Source organism: Calonectris borealis, unplaced genomic scaffold, assembly GCF_964195595.1.
Source record: "Calonectris borealis unplaced genomic scaffold, bCalBor7.hap1.2 HAP1_SCAFFOLD_49, whole genome shotgun sequence".
Taxonomy (NCBI): domain Eukaryota; kingdom Metazoa; phylum Chordata; class Aves; order Procellariiformes; family Procellariidae; genus Calonectris; species Calonectris borealis.
Window position 1 is genome coordinate 1,044,815 of NW_027441458.1, and position 14,868 is coordinate 1,059,682.

The 14,868-nt window shown below is 50.0% G+C and overlaps 1 protein-coding gene across 1 annotated transcript; it reads right to left on the reverse strand.

Annotated features, from left to right (window-relative positions):
* Positions 1–216: 216 nt before the first annotated feature.
* LOC142076404 (olfactory receptor 14C36-like) lies at positions 217–13,875 on the reverse strand. Its single transcript, XM_075138703.1, has 2 exons — positions 13,443–13,875; positions 217–1,103 (listed from the first exon to the last, which is right to left on the reverse strand). The coding sequence occupies exons 1-2, from the start codon at positions 13,873–13,875 to the stop codon at positions 217–219; spliced, it is 1,320 nt and encodes a 439-aa protein (XP_074994804.1).
* Between the last annotated feature and the right edge of the window lie 993 nt (positions 13,876–14,868).

Below are 14,868 nucleotides of genomic sequence, written 5' to 3' on the forward strand. Positions count from 1 at the left end.
CCCCTTTATTTACAGACATGCCACAAAGGAGGCCAGCATTAGCGCAGTGATAGACTCATGGAGAGAAGGCCTTTGGGCCAGACAGACTGGCTTCAGCCTCTTGAGAAGGACGATGAAAGCAAACATTTCTGATCACGATTATAACCAGTACAATGCCCAAAGGACAGAAGTTGCCTGAGATCACTTGGAGAAACCTTGTGAAGAGAGATGGGCAGCTTATTTCTGCTGAAATACTACTTCTCGAATCAGGTTCTTGAGGGCATCCTTCAGTTCCTTGTTCCTCATGCTGTAGATGAGGGGGTTCACTGCTGGAGGTACCAACGCGTACAGAACTGTCACCACCAGATCGAGGGATGGGGAGGAGATGGAGGGAGGCTTCAGATAGGCAAATATGATAGTGCTGACAAACAGGGAGACCACGGCCAGATGAGGGAGGCACGTGGAAAAGGCTTTGTGTCGCCCTTGCTCAGAGGGAATCCTCAGCACAGCCCTGAAGATCTGCACATAGGACACCACAATGAAAATAAAAAACCCAAAACCTAAAGAAAGACTAACCACAAGAAGCCCAACTTCCCTGAGGTAGGTGTGTGAGCAAGAGAGCTTAAGGATCTGAGGGATTTCACAGAAGAACTGGTCCACAGCATTGCCCTTGCAGAGTGGCAGTGAAAATGTATTGGCAGTGTGCAGCAGACCAGTGAGAAACCCACTGCTCCAGACAGCTGCTGCCATGTGGACACAAGCTCTGCTGCCCAGGAGGGTCTCGTAGTGCAGGGGTTGGCAGATGGCAACATAGCGGTCATAGGCCATGATGGTGAGAATATAATACTCTGTTACTAAAAAGAAGGAAAACAGAAAGAGCTGGGCAGCACATCCCAAGTAGGAGATGGCCCTGGTGTCCCAGAGGGAATTGGCCATGGATTTGGGGAGAATGGTGGAGATGCAGCCCAGGTCGAGGATGGAGAGGTTGAGGAGGAAGAAGTACATGGGGGTGTGGAGGCGGTGGTCGCAGGCTATGGCAGTGATGATGAGGCCGTTGCCCAGCAGGGCAGCCAGGTAGATGCCCAGGAAGAGCCAGAAGTGCAAGAGCTGCAGCTCCCGCGTGTCTGCGAAGGCCAGGAGGAGGAAGTGGGTGATGGAGCTGGTGTTGGACATCTGCTGCCTCTGGGCATGGGGGACTGTCCAAGAGGGAAAAGACAGTGACAAGTTAGGAGAGACTTCTCTGAGCAAAATCAAAGCCATTTCTCATAGGACCACCCCAAAGTGTCTCTCTCCATTCAGGAAGACCTTTGGCAGGTCCCTTGCACGAGCTCTGGTTGGTGCTGGCTGAGGGTGCCCCAGGGAGCCGCAGGCTCTGCTCTGGGCTCTGGAGGAGTTAGTCCTGCCCCACAGCAATAGGGAAACAGGAACACGGGGTGATCTCAGATTAAATCGACTCGTGATATCAAAGAGATTCTCAGCATTGTCGCTGCCAATTCACCTGCCTGCAGAGCAGAGCTGTGGGGTTTTGGTTTGTGCCTTCTGGTCTGGTTGCCCCACCACAGCTGAGCAGTGTTTCTAATGCAGAAATCCTGGGCATTTCTGCTGCACTGCAAGTGAACTCGTGTGGGTCCTGAGAGGCAAAGGGACTGTCCCTCAGTGCAGAGTGAGGACAGCCGCTCTGTCCATAGCCCTGAGCTCAGCTGCCCTGTGCTGGCAGCTCTTTCAGCTGGAGGACTCTGGCACTCGTGTGTTCCCCCCGAAAGGAGACACAGTCAGAGGCTTGAGTTTTTCTCCTCTTTGGTGGTCAGGCTGCCGGGAAGGCAACTCATGGCCAAGTGTCCATGACATGAAGGGCAGAGGCTCTGCTGTGTGAGTGAGGAGAGCAGGGGGTTGCTCCAGGGAAAGCATCTGCACTGCAGGGGATGGCAGGGAGGCGCCTGAACCCCTCCTGCCATGGCCTTTCTGAGAGCAGTTCTCTCTTCCTCGCTGCCCATGGCTCTGCTGCCCCTGGAGCTCTTCTGGGCCAGGACCTGTTTCTCTGCCCTCACCTCTCCTCCCTCTTCATGCTCACAGAGCCCATCCGCCCTGCTGCGTGCTCAGCTCTGCCCTGCAGACACCTCCTGGCAGCAGGGCACTGCCCAGGGACATCTCGGTGTGTGCAGGGGCTAAGGAGCAGCTCAGGCAAGTCCTAACAAGAACTGGGGTCTCATTGCCTACTCCAGAGCAGAGCAATCAATTCCCATCTCCCACTGCCCACCCAGACAACCCAGGGGAGAAAACTCAAAGCACACACTGCTTCCCTTTCAGGTAATCCCCTACCTCGACACCCATCTTTAACATGACCCTCTGCAAATGTCCTCCGGGTGATGGAGAAGCCTGAGCAGCCCTGACCCACGCTGCACTCTCTGGACAGCAGAAGGACCCTGCCCTGCCGGGGCTCACTCCTTCCACCCACAGCTTCTCCCCACAGCATCGTGGAGAGCTCCCCGGGCAGGCTGAGTGCTGAGCCTGGCAGGCGGCAGAGTCTCTGCCCTGGTGCTCAGCCCCCTGGGGCGCAGGGACCCTGCTCGGAAGGACAGCCCTGGCCACCCCTGCCTGCACACACGCCTTCACACCCTGGAGCAGTGCCTGGGAGAAGGCAGCCGTCATGCCCTCTCCTTCTGACGGTGCAGCAGGGAAGCCCTGCTCTGCAGCACGTCCTCCTCCTCTACAGCAGGGAAACTGAGAGAGTCCTCCTGAAAGATCATAGTTGCTGTGGCATGTACCAGCTTTTGGATATCCCTCCAGGAACACCAGCTACGTTGTCCTGCACCCAGGGACTTACCATGTATTGGGCTGTGAAGATCTCTCCGCGCAGTGAGCTCTCAGCATCCTCCCACTCCAGACTGCCTTTACGCTCTCTCTGCCTCGCTCCCTCCCCTCGGTGCCTGCAGGCAGTGCCCTCAGCCCTGCTGCGCTCTGCAGAGGAGCTGCTCCTGGGCAGAGCTGTCTCTCTGCAGCACTGCCCACTTGCCAGGAGCTCCCTCCTTCCAGGAGCCCAGCCCAGCTCAGCAGCAGAGGACCAGCCCAAGGCACCACTTGCTCTGCCCCTCGCGGCTCCCTCGAGGGGTCCCTGGGGCTCCAGGGGAACCTGCTGGGAAACAGCCTGAAGTCATCCCTGATCTTCCCTCCCTCAGCTGCGCAGAGACACTTACCTCTCCTCTCAGGAAAAGACTTGGGCATGAGAATCCCCTTTCTTTGTCCCAGCATTAGACAGGACTCCCCGGAAGGTGACAAGCAAAGACCTAATTTCTCCAAGCTGGGGGATATCCTCACGTGAATGAAATAGGCATTTCAGTGTGGCTTTGTAGTCCTAGGGCTCGAAAGACATTCAGCTCTCTGTTGTCCACGCCACGTCTCTGCTCTGAAGCAAAGCCTTTGCACACAGGGGGTCTTGGGCGCTTGGGACCAGGTTTCCTTGGGGCAGGGACGAGCTTGCCTGCTTCCACAGCTGCAGGGCTTCAGCCCAAACGTGCAGCAATGGCCTCAGCCAGGGCCACAGGCAGGAAGAGCTGGAGCTGGTCCTGAGGAGACAGAGCTGTGACATGGTTGCAGAGCTCAGGACAGCTGCTCTTCGAGGACAGCATCCTCCAAGCTCAGCAAGGCTCTAGATTGAAACTCCCTCTGAATTTGAAAGGCCATTGCAGGGCACCAGAAGGAGTGGTCACTGCTTCAGGAACAAAGAAACAAAGGTGCTGTGTGGCCACTGCTGAATGTGGTGAGAGCAGGAGTAGATAGATCTATAGTTTAACAGAAACTCAAAAGAAATGGAACAGGCACTTATAGCCTTCACTTTCTGGTATTGGCTTTTTGTGGAGACTACAGTTACTGAACTGTGCACTACAGTTTGTATCCCTATCATCATTAGAGTCCAGGTTTCAAATGCTTTTATTTCAGCTGTTGAAACAAATATTACCTTAAAGGGCAGGACACCAACACAATACCTTAATTTATAAGGCTGAGGGAGGAAGGAAGATTTGATCTAGCTTTTGCAACAAGATTTACAGCTAAGTGAGATCCTCCTTACACCAATGACAGTACCAAACATTGAAATAAATAGAACTATTTCATTTAGAAGAAAGTTTAGATTTCAAACTTGCCAAACCGTTAGCAGGGTCAGAAAAATGAATGATATATTCATTTTGAGTACAATCTCTTATTTATTATGAAGTATCTTAGAATCATAGAATCATAGAATCATAGAATCATTAAGGTTGGAAAAGCCCTCTAGATCATCGAGTCCAACCGTCAACCCAACACCACCATGCCCACTACACCATGTCCCTAAGCGCCTCATCTACACGTCTTTTAAATACTTCCAGGGATGGTGACTCCACCACTTCCCTGGGCAGCCTGTTCCAAGGCCTGACCACTCTTTCAGTAAAGAAATTTCTCCTCCCCTGGCACAACTTGAGGATATTTCCTCTCGTCCTATCACTAGTTACTTGGGAGAAGAGACCAACACCCACCTCGCTACAACCTCCTTTCAGGTAGTTGTAGAGTGCGATGAGGTCTCCCCTTAGCCTCCTCTTCTCCAGACTAAACAACCCCAGTTCCCTCATCTGCTCCTCATCAGACTTGTGCTCCGGGCCCTTCACCAGCTTCATTGCCCTTCTCTGGACACGCTCCAGCACCTCCATGTCCTTCTTGTACTGAGGGGCCCAGAACTGAACACAGTATTCGAGGTGCGGCCTCACCAGTGCCGAGTACAGGGGCACGATCACCTCCCTGCTCCTGCTGGCCACACTAGTTCTGATACAGGCCAGGATGCCGTTGGTCTTCTTGGCCACCTGGGCACACTGCCGGCTCATGTTCAGCAGGCTGTCGACCAGCACCCCCAGGTCCTTTTCCTCTGGGCAGCTTTCCAGCCACTCTTCCCCAAGCCTGTACCGTTGCATGGGGTTGTTGTGACCCAAGTGCAGGACCGGGTACTGGCCTTGTTGAACCTCATACATTGGCCTCAGCCCATCGATCCAGCCTGTCCAGGTCCCTCTGCAGAGCCTTCCTACCCTCCAGCAGATCAACACTCCCGCCCAGCTTAGTGTCGTCTGCAAACTTACTGAGGGAGCACTTGATCCCCTCGTCTAGATCATTGATAAAGATATTGAACAGGACCGGCCCCAGTACTGAGCCCTGGGGAACACCGCTCGTGACCGGCTGCCAACTGGATTTAACTCCGTTGACCACAACTCTCTGGGCTTGGCCGTCCAGCCAGTTTTTTACCCAGCGAAGAGTGCATCTGTCTAAGCCGTGAGCCGCCAGCTTCTCTAGGAGAATGCTGTGGGAGACAACAGTGTCAAAGGCTTTACTGAAGTCCAGGTAGACCACATCCACAGCTTTTCCCTCATCCACTAGGCGGGTCACCTGGTCATAGAAGGAGATCAGGTTGGTCAAGCACGACCTGCCTTCCATGAACCCGTGCTGGCTGGGCCTGATCCCCTGGTTGTCCCACACATGGCTCATGAGCGCCCACAAGATGAACCGCTCCATAATTTTCCCCGGCACTGAGGTCAGGCTGACCGGCCCGTAGTTCCCCGGATCCTCCTTCCGGCCCTTCTTGTATATGGGCGTCACATTGGCGAGCCTCCAGTCATCTGGGACCTCCCCAGTTAACCAGGACTTTTGGTAAATGATGGAGAGTGGCTCAGCAAGCTCCTCCGCCAGCTCCCTCAGTACCCTCGAGTGGATCCCATCCAGCCCCATAGACTTTTGAGCATCCAGGTGGCGTAGCAGGTCGTTAACTTCTTCCTCTTGGATTATGGGGGGTTTATCCTGCTCACTGTCCCTGTCTTCCATCTCAGGGGGCTGAATACCCTGAGGATAACTGCTCTGACTACTAAAGACTGAGGCAAAGAAGGCATTGAGTACCTCAGCCTTCTCCTCGTCCTTGGTGGCAACGTTCCCTCCTGCATTCAATACAGGATGGAGATTCTCCTTGGCTCTCCTTTTGTCATTAATATACTTGTAAAAGCATTTTTTGTTGTCTCTCACGACAGTGGCCAGGTTGAATTCTAGCTGGACTTTTGCCTTTCTAATTTTCTCTCTGCATGACCTAATGAGATCCCTGTACTCTTCTTGAGTTGCCTGCCCCTTCTTCCAAAGCTGATAAGCTCTCCTTTTTTCCCTGAGTCCCAGCCAGAGCTCCTCGTTCAGCCAGGCCGGTCGCCTTCCCCGCCCCTTCTTCTTACAGCACATGGGGACAGCCCGCTCCTGCGCCTTTAAGACTTCCTTCCTGAAGAACGTCCAGCCTTCCTGGACCCCTTTGCCCTTCAGGACTGTCTCCCAAGGGACCCTCTTGACCAGTGTCCTGAGCAGGCCAAAGTCCGCCCGCCAGAAGTCCATGGTTGCGGTTTTGCTGGCCCCCCTCCTTACTTCACCAAGAACCAAGAATTTTATCATTTCATGGTTGCTAAGCCCAAGCCGGCCTCTGACCACCACATTGAGAGAAGGAATTAAGTAATTTTAGTAGTTGAATTTTTAATAGTAGGTAGAAGATTGAATCAGTAGGTAGGGGCTTGATACTTTGTTCCTCACAAGGCCGGCTCAGCCTGATAAGGCCGACTCAGCTATGGTATAAATTAACTGATGCGCTGCACAAGGACAGTTCCTGATAAGGACTAAAAACTTGTCTCAAGAAGCCAGCTAAAACTGACCCTGCGGTATGGACAAAAGTAAGAGGACAACTGAGCCTGCGCAAGAACAAAAGGTTACTAGCGGTGACGAAGAGGAACTATCAGCCTTCATCCCCACGACCCCCGACGACCACCACTAGGAGGCAATGCGCAAGCGCAGATGGGAGGGGTCTATGGAAATGCCTTCTTGGAACTCATTTTAATACAAAGCGGGGACAGGTCATGCATATGTATAGGCGTATTACAAAACTCTATGAATATGTAATATTTTACTGTATATATTTATGGTGAGTGCCGCGTTGAGGTGTGCACGAATCTGGTGGGACTACCCCCCGTGCCGCCCAGTGCTGAATAAACATACCTACTTTACAATCTCAAAGATTGTGGAGTCTGGTTTCCGCAAGTCAATTTTGGCGAGCCAGCCAGTGTTGGAGTGACCAAGGGTCGGAGTGGGAGCGCGTTCCCGGAGTAATGAGGAGTCCCAATGTGGGTATGGTCATTCTCCTTTATTTCAAGATATTGTGCTACTTTTATAAGCTAGCCACACTAGCACGCACATCTACGAATCCTCTATTGGTTTACAGTCAGCAAGCACATGAATCTTAACATACACAGATTGGTCAAAAGCAGGTGTCCATGCGAACGCTTCCTGCGCCTGCATTCCGTTACCTAATCTACTGATAGTTACATTCCTCAGCCTGTTTTCCCTACTCTACTATCACTTCAGAGACTCTAAAACTACAATTGCTCTTTAGCAGCCTTATACTATTACTAACAAATCCTCAGTGCTTGGAATGTTCATAGGATGATTTTTATTTAATAAAAATCCCTCCACAAATTTCCCCTTTTTGTTTTTGAACAATCCAAGCCTGATTTACTACTTTCGATACAGCCTTTTTTATACGACTAAAAGCAATACAAAAGCATACACACAATATTAAGATGATAATCAATATACGCAAACCTTCTTTTATCAGAGCTATCAGCCATTGCGGCAACTCTCTAAAAAGATTCATGAGCCATTCATCTAAAATGCCATGATTTTGTGGTATCATGCTTACATGGTTTTTTAACCATTGTAATTGTTTATGTGTAGACTCACCATGATCGGATAGGTTCATGCAACACATAACCTCTTCTACCCAGAAACCAGGCACGCCCACCAAACAGGTTCTGAAAGGCTCAGTTGCCGTAGCAAGAGACAAAACAAAACGCAGATTGATCTGTTTTGTTTGCCTAGGTAACCTCTTCTTGTGAGAGTGCAGGCTTCACCGCTCGGCTAGGCACCCATATTGGTCCCTTATCTGTGGAAACACACATGTATCCCCTCCCATTAAATATTACCGAAACTGGGCCCAGCCACATGCCAGTGATTGGGTCTCGATACCTTACTTTTAGTTTCGGAAGCGTTGTATGAGAGTTAAACTTAAGGTTTTGGTGATGGATTATAATCGATGACTCTTCTCTGTCTCCCATCAGACACAAATAATTTAGGGTAAATAGGACTTTATGCAGTCTCATCTGCGGGTCCTTTTCTTCCTCCTTTTGCTTTGCTAGATAGTCCTTCAATACCTGATGCGTGCGTTCTACAAGGCTCTGCCCCGTCGGTGAGTGTGGGATGCCAGTAATATGCTTGACCCCCCATCTCATCAGAAAGGTTCTCAACTTCTGACTGGTGTAAGCAGGGCCATTGTCTGTTTTCAGTTGTTCTGGCCCACCCAACACCGCGAAGCAAGCAAGGAGGTGCTTACAGACATGATGAGCCTTCTCACCCGATAAAGCCGTGGCCCATATTACTTTAGAGAAGGTATCTATGGTGACATGTACATATTTGAGCTGCCCAAATTCAGTGATATGAGTTACATCAGTCTGCCAGAGCTCTAAAGCCTTGAGACCTTTTGGATTAACGCCCAGCCCTATTCCAGGTCCATGATTTCCACACTTGGGACAGGCCTGTATGATAGAGCAAGCTTCGTTTTCTGATAACCCATATTGCCTTCTTAAACCCTTTGAGTTTTGATGAAATATTTCATGACCCTGCCTAGCTTGTAAAAATTTATCTACAGGTGGTACATGACACGCTGGACTGACAAGATTGTCCGCTATCTGATTGCCTTGTCCTAAACCCAACTCCCATTGATGGCTACGGATATGAATGACACAACACGGAGCCGTTCGCTGGGAGATGGTCGATCTTAATTGAATAAATAATTTCCCTAGCTGAGGATTATTTGTTTCCCTAATCAGTGCGTCTTGAATTCTTGGTATAAGCCCAGCTACATATAGAGAATCAGTCACCACATTCAAAGGATGATCAGGCCAGTTCCCTAATGCCCATACCACCGCCATTAATTCTAAAGTCTGTAAGGTATCTCCAGCTTGCCCTTGCAAAATCTTTTTGCACCATTGATCTGTTTCCCACCATACGCATGCAGCTTGTCTAGAGCGTTTTCCCGCATCTGTGTATACCGTCAACCCCTCGAGTATCGGGCTAACAATCACTTTAGGTTTTTCTAGCCACTGATTTCGTTTTAGAATCTGCCACAATTTCCCTTGAGGTTGCTGAGAATGCACCTTTCCGCTAAATCCTAACAGAGATTCTTGAATGGCCAACATGTGGCGTATCCACCATTCTAAATCTACAGCGTTAACAGGAATACCGATGTCTGCTGGTTCCTGTCCTGTCAGCTCTATAATTCGCGTTCTCCCTTTTCGGATTAATTCCCCTATGGCTTCAGGACGAGTTTGTATACTGCAACGTGGTTGTACCCGTAAGAAAACCCATTCCAAAATTTGAAAAAGGGAGGAATTTGGCAAGTTATCATTACTCTTGTTGTCAATGGCAATCACGGAGTTCATTCCCTGTTGTCCCTTCATCTCCCCCTTCTTGTTTTGCCATTGACATATAACGGCAAAAGGTGATTCTTCAGTGTTACAGATAAGCAAAGAAAGTGGCAGTTCAAGGATTCTTCTTGCAGTCCAGGCTATAGTAAGTTTGTTTATAATGTGCTGTAAGGCTACGTGATGTTTGTCCGTCATATGAATTTCAGCTGCAGGCTGAGTGCCTCGCAGTAATTCAATTAGTGGTTTAATGTCTGCATTGGTAATGCCAGCGCAATTGCGAACCCATTGGATGTCGCCTAAGACCGTTTGCACATCAGCCAATCACACCATACAGTAGCACGACAATTTCGCCTGTTATGCCCCTGTTCCCCACAACGAAAGCGGATGCCTTTAAAGGGCTGGACTATTCCTGGAGAGTTTTTTTGCCTAACAACAGCTGCCAATGGTTGCACTACTTCTTTGACAGCACTTTGCAGCACAGCTGCCATCGACTCATTTTGTTTTTGAACCCCTGCTCTTTCCACCCGAGAAAGCATTTCTTCCACTCCTGCCCCTTTGGGCAGACTGGCTAGAATGGCCTTGGTAAGGTTTATTGGAGTTATCAAAGGCCAAAATTCTAAACATTTGTTGTTTATTGTCCTCTCCCAAATCTGGGTGGTTCATTACTGCATCCCAAAGCCTATCAGTAAAGTTGCTATACTTCTCAGTTGCACCTTGCATCACCGAGCTGAAAGAAGGGGCTGCCGATCCTGGTAAGGAAAGAAACGCATCTAAAGCAAGCTTAGAAGATAACTGTAACATATTGACAGGAAAAGTCAGTTGGACATTTATATCCGCATAACGTCCCCCACCAATGAGCATTTCTGCTGTGATCCCAAATAATGGATCCCCTGGCTGTTGATGTTGGGCAGCAGCATTCACTGCCCTCTGAGACCATGACGATCCCCATAACAAAAACTGTGTAGGTGTCAACAGAAGCCTCATCAGACTTTGACAATCATGAGGACACATCAAATCAGCAGAAAAAATCCAAATAACAATTTGTCGCGAGGCTTCCGATTTAACACCATACTGCGATATAGTATTTTTGGCTTGTTGTAGAATCTTCCAATCATGCGGTTCCCATTTTCCTTGACCGTTTTGCTGTACCACTGGAAAAGCCATGGGGCCAATGTTGGATACAACTCCTCACTGTCCATCCAAAATAGCATCCTGAACAACTCCACTCCATCGGCCGGGATGGGTAGCCGCGGTAGGTCCGGAGAAACAGGGTGGCAAGTTGTCTCTCGAACCGGCGGTTGACCAAGGTTCTCCTTTTTGCTGAGTCTGTGTAGTCACGTCCTTTAGTTGTTGCACAACGTCTTTTAACAACTGATTAATACTGTCTGTTGAATTTTTCTCTTTTCCGCTGGATGGCGGTGTGGCAGCACCGGAGGAATCACTGGAGAGTGGCAAGGGGGGGTGGAGAGGAGGGGCAGTGGGAGGAGGGCGGCACGTTTCCCTGCCTGGAATCGGGGGGGTGGGTGGAGCTGGCCACTCCTCCCCCTTCATGCCCGGCGGTTGCTCTTCCGCTTTCGCCTCACACTGCTGCTCCGCTTTAGCTCCGGCAACTTCCTGCTGCTGTGGCGCAGATGATATTGTCGGGCAAGATGGCGAACATAGACTGTCGGGCGTTTTTAAGTCCTGCTCAACTCTATCGCGCAATTCAGCAACAGTCTTACAGGTGGACCCCATCATACCCTTCACAGCAGGCAGCCCAAAAAATCGCGCGAAAGGTCCCGCCTTGGATTCCATGCTCTTAGACTGTTCCGGCATGGGGTCCGGAGCCAGCATCTGAACAGCCGCACACGCCACCTCCCGTTCAGCTTTCATAGCTTTTAAAGTGTCTAGTACGTCTCCCCACAAGTCTGACACAGACTTAATGTCCTTCTCCAATTTCTTATTACCTTCAGTAAGCTTCTGCCACATTAGTTCTCCCAGCTCCTGCCATTCAAGCACAGAAAACAACGTGTGAGTGTTCTTAAAAAGTTCCAAACGTTGCCCTAACTTAATTAGCTTGATAAGCTGTTTCACCGTTGTCTCGATCCCTCTCTTAGAGAGTAAACCAGCGAGCAACGTAGCAGCTGCCTCACTTTCCATGATAGCAGCGCACCCTCTGGGAGGCAGTTGGCCACTCTGCACCGATATCTATTCTATCTGTTTGAGCAATAGAATAGTACAACTCCCAGTCGCTGGTTTCCCACTCCCCTTCTCTCGCTGCGCTTACCGCAGTCTCGAAGAATTGTAGTCTCTGCTACCAGACCTCTGGGTTACGAGCCCAGCATGTTTCCGCATCCTCTGCTACCAGATGTTGGAGTGACCCGGGGTCGGAATAGGAGCGCGTTCCCGGAGTAATGAGGAGTCCCAATGTGGGTATGGTCATTCTCCTTTATTTCAAGATATTGTGCTACTTTTATAAGCTAGCCACACTAACACGCGCACCTACGAATCCTCTATTGGTTTACAGTCAGCAAGCACACGAATCTTAACATACACAGATTGGTCAAAAGCAGGTGTCCACGCGAACGCTTCCTGCGCCTGCATTCCGTTACCTAATCTACTGATAGTTACATTCCTCAGCCTGTTTTTCCTACTCTACTATCACTTCAGAGACTCTAAAACTACAGTTGCTCTTTAGCAGCCTTATACTATTGCTAACAAATCCTCAGTGCTTGGTATAGGATGACCGTTCTTTAATAAAAATCTCTCCACAGGGCTGGAGCTCAATTTGGGCGGTTGGCCTTAAGCCTTATCTGACACTGTGGACAAGCTGTAAGGATTGCTTCACATGTTCTCATGGACACTGGCCATCCCTGGGACAACACTCATAACAGAGGTCTGCTTTCTCCGGGTGGCCTCGCTTAATGTGCAGCCACTCAGCCAACCACCCCCAATCTTCTTTTTCGCTGTCTACTACCTTAATTTGGGCTAGGTGATCTACCTGTTGATTCCATTTCGCAGCAGGGGTTCCATTTCGTGCATGGCCTTTTCCCCATCCCACCTTAGGGGTCGGGATCTGCCTATTTCTAACAATCGCTGCCCATCTCCAGCTCTCCAGACTTTTGTACGGCCTGCTTCCCACTGATTGGATTCCCACCGGCATATCCACTCTGTGGCACCCATATGGGTGTGTAGGAATCAGTGTAAATTATGGCAGCGCCCTTCTCTGCTGCCAGCAGGAGGGTGCAACTCCCCTGCCTGTGCGCTCCCTTCCCTCTCCTCTGTAATCCTTTTCCCAGCACCAATTTCCAAAGCCGCTGCTTTATGTTGCCACCTGGATCCCACTCGGCAGGCAGATGCATCTGAGAAGCACATCCCTTGTGCACCTGAGCCTGCGGTCAGTTTGGGCGCCTCTTTGATTGGTGAAGGATTCTAGGGTTGGCCCAGCAAAACCGGATCCGGATTCGCAGGTTGTTAGAGCGTAGAGGCTTTGACCAGGCCCTCTCTTAATGACAGTAACAGACTAACTCCCTCGCCATAGGCATACCACTTTGGTGTCGTAGCCTTCTGGGCCACTCCCTCAGGAGGGGGTGATCCCTTGAGGATCGAATTTAACAGAGGAAAAGGCCCTTGTACTGTAATGTCTTCGAAGTACGTAACCTCTCTGCCTCCTTAACTGCCCTGGCAAGTGAGAGGAGTCCCTTCTCCCACCCTGACTACCATTGTTCAGCTTCCTTCAATGAGGTAGAAGAGAACGATAAAGGTCTAACCCCCATTCTACCCTCAACGGGTCTTGTGAGTGTAGTGGGCCTAGCCTCTGATAGGTCCTAAGTTCATCCTTTAGGATAATAAGGACCTCTGTATGTCCTGGAGTCCAATCCTCTTCCTTATTCTTTCAGGGCAAGTCATAGAAAGGGCAGGCAATCACCGAAAAGCCCGCTATATGCTTTCTCCAATAGCCCGTTGTACCTATCAGTTGCTCTAATTCTGTCTTATTGCCTGGAGTTTGCCCTTTCTCAAGAGCTGACAGAGTGTCATTGGGTACCGCAACTGCTCCGGCTATCCACCAAGCTCCTAGGAATTTAATTTCTTGTCCGAGACCTTGAGATTTGGAAGGCGGAATAGCTAGCCCCTTTGTAGTCAACTGGTTCCAGATGGCTTTGGCCATTTGCCCTGCCTCTTCTTTATTATCTCCACCAAGTAGGATATCGTTTATGCACTGATACATTTGGATGCCTGATGGCACCTCCACTGTGTCGAGGAGTTTGGCCAAGGCATTGTGGGCAACCATGAGGGAGTGTTTGTATCCTTGTGGGCGTCGATTAAAGGTGTATTGGGTCCCTTCCCAGGTAAAGGCAAACTGAGGCTTATCCTCTTCTCTTAATGGGATCATGAAAGACATATCCCTGACATCCTGGGCGGCCACCCACGGGTGGGCACCAGCCTGTTGCTGTTCCTGTAGAGGTTAGACTTGGGACAGCAGCCATTAGCAGTGGGGTATTATTGTTTAATCTTTGGCAGTCAATCATTAGGCACCACTGCCCATCTGGCTTACGAATTGGCCAGACTGGAGAATTATAAGGGGAGTGTGTGCGACTTATGATCTGTCTCTTTTCGAGGTCGCTAATTACCTCTGAAATGCCCCGTTTAGCTGCGGTTGGTAGCGGCTATTGAGAAACGCAGGTTACTTTAGGTTGCGGTAGGGTGGGAGCAAGCTGCAGGGTCCTAACATGGACAGCCTCTGCTCCTCTACTTCCAAAAATCCACACCTTGCCATCAGGTAGATACAACCGCTTGCCCACTAATACATCAAATCCCAGTGTATTTCCCTTAAGAGGGCTTAAAACCACCTCCACAGCCATCATCTGCTTTTCTCCAGGTAGCCAAAGTTGAGTCCGAGTTATGCAACATTTTTCTGCTGCACCCATCACCCGGATTATGTTTAGAGTCTTTCTTGATTGTTTAATTCCTAACTCATTGACTTGTTGCTTATTTAGAATGCTAATTTAGGTTCAGTTAAGAACTGTATCAATTAAGAACTCTAGACTTTTTTGCTTTGGACCCACGGGGATATGTATATACGGTTCCTTGTCAGTGGACCATTGGCAGGAATTCACCATGCGGAGTGGGCGGCCCAAGCCCCAAACCGCGGCTTCTGTTTTTTTAACTCCTTCAATTCCCCTCGCAGGGATGTGAAAGTGTCAATTGTGTCTGTGCTATTGTGAGGGAGGGTGGTTGCTGGTGTTTTCCCTTGATCTTTGGTTTTCCCCTCTAGCAACTCCACCAGTTTCTGGATATGGTCAGTGGGTTGCCCGTGCAGCACCACCTGGGGTACTCCCAGCATTAGAGCTTTTTGCTAAAGGTCATTCCTTCCCGGATCATGGGCACGATCCTG

Bases quoted from the DNA above. Each gene is read 5' to 3' on its own strand.
- LOC142076404 (XM_075138703.1), bottom strand. From the start codon at position 13,875: ATGTCTTTCATGATCCCATTAAGAGAAGAGGATAAGCCTCAGTTTGCC. The intron at 1,104-13,442 runs GTACAACGGGCT...TGGCCTTCGCAG, and splicing joins AGAATTAGAGCAACTGATAG to ACACGCGGGAGCTGCAGCTC.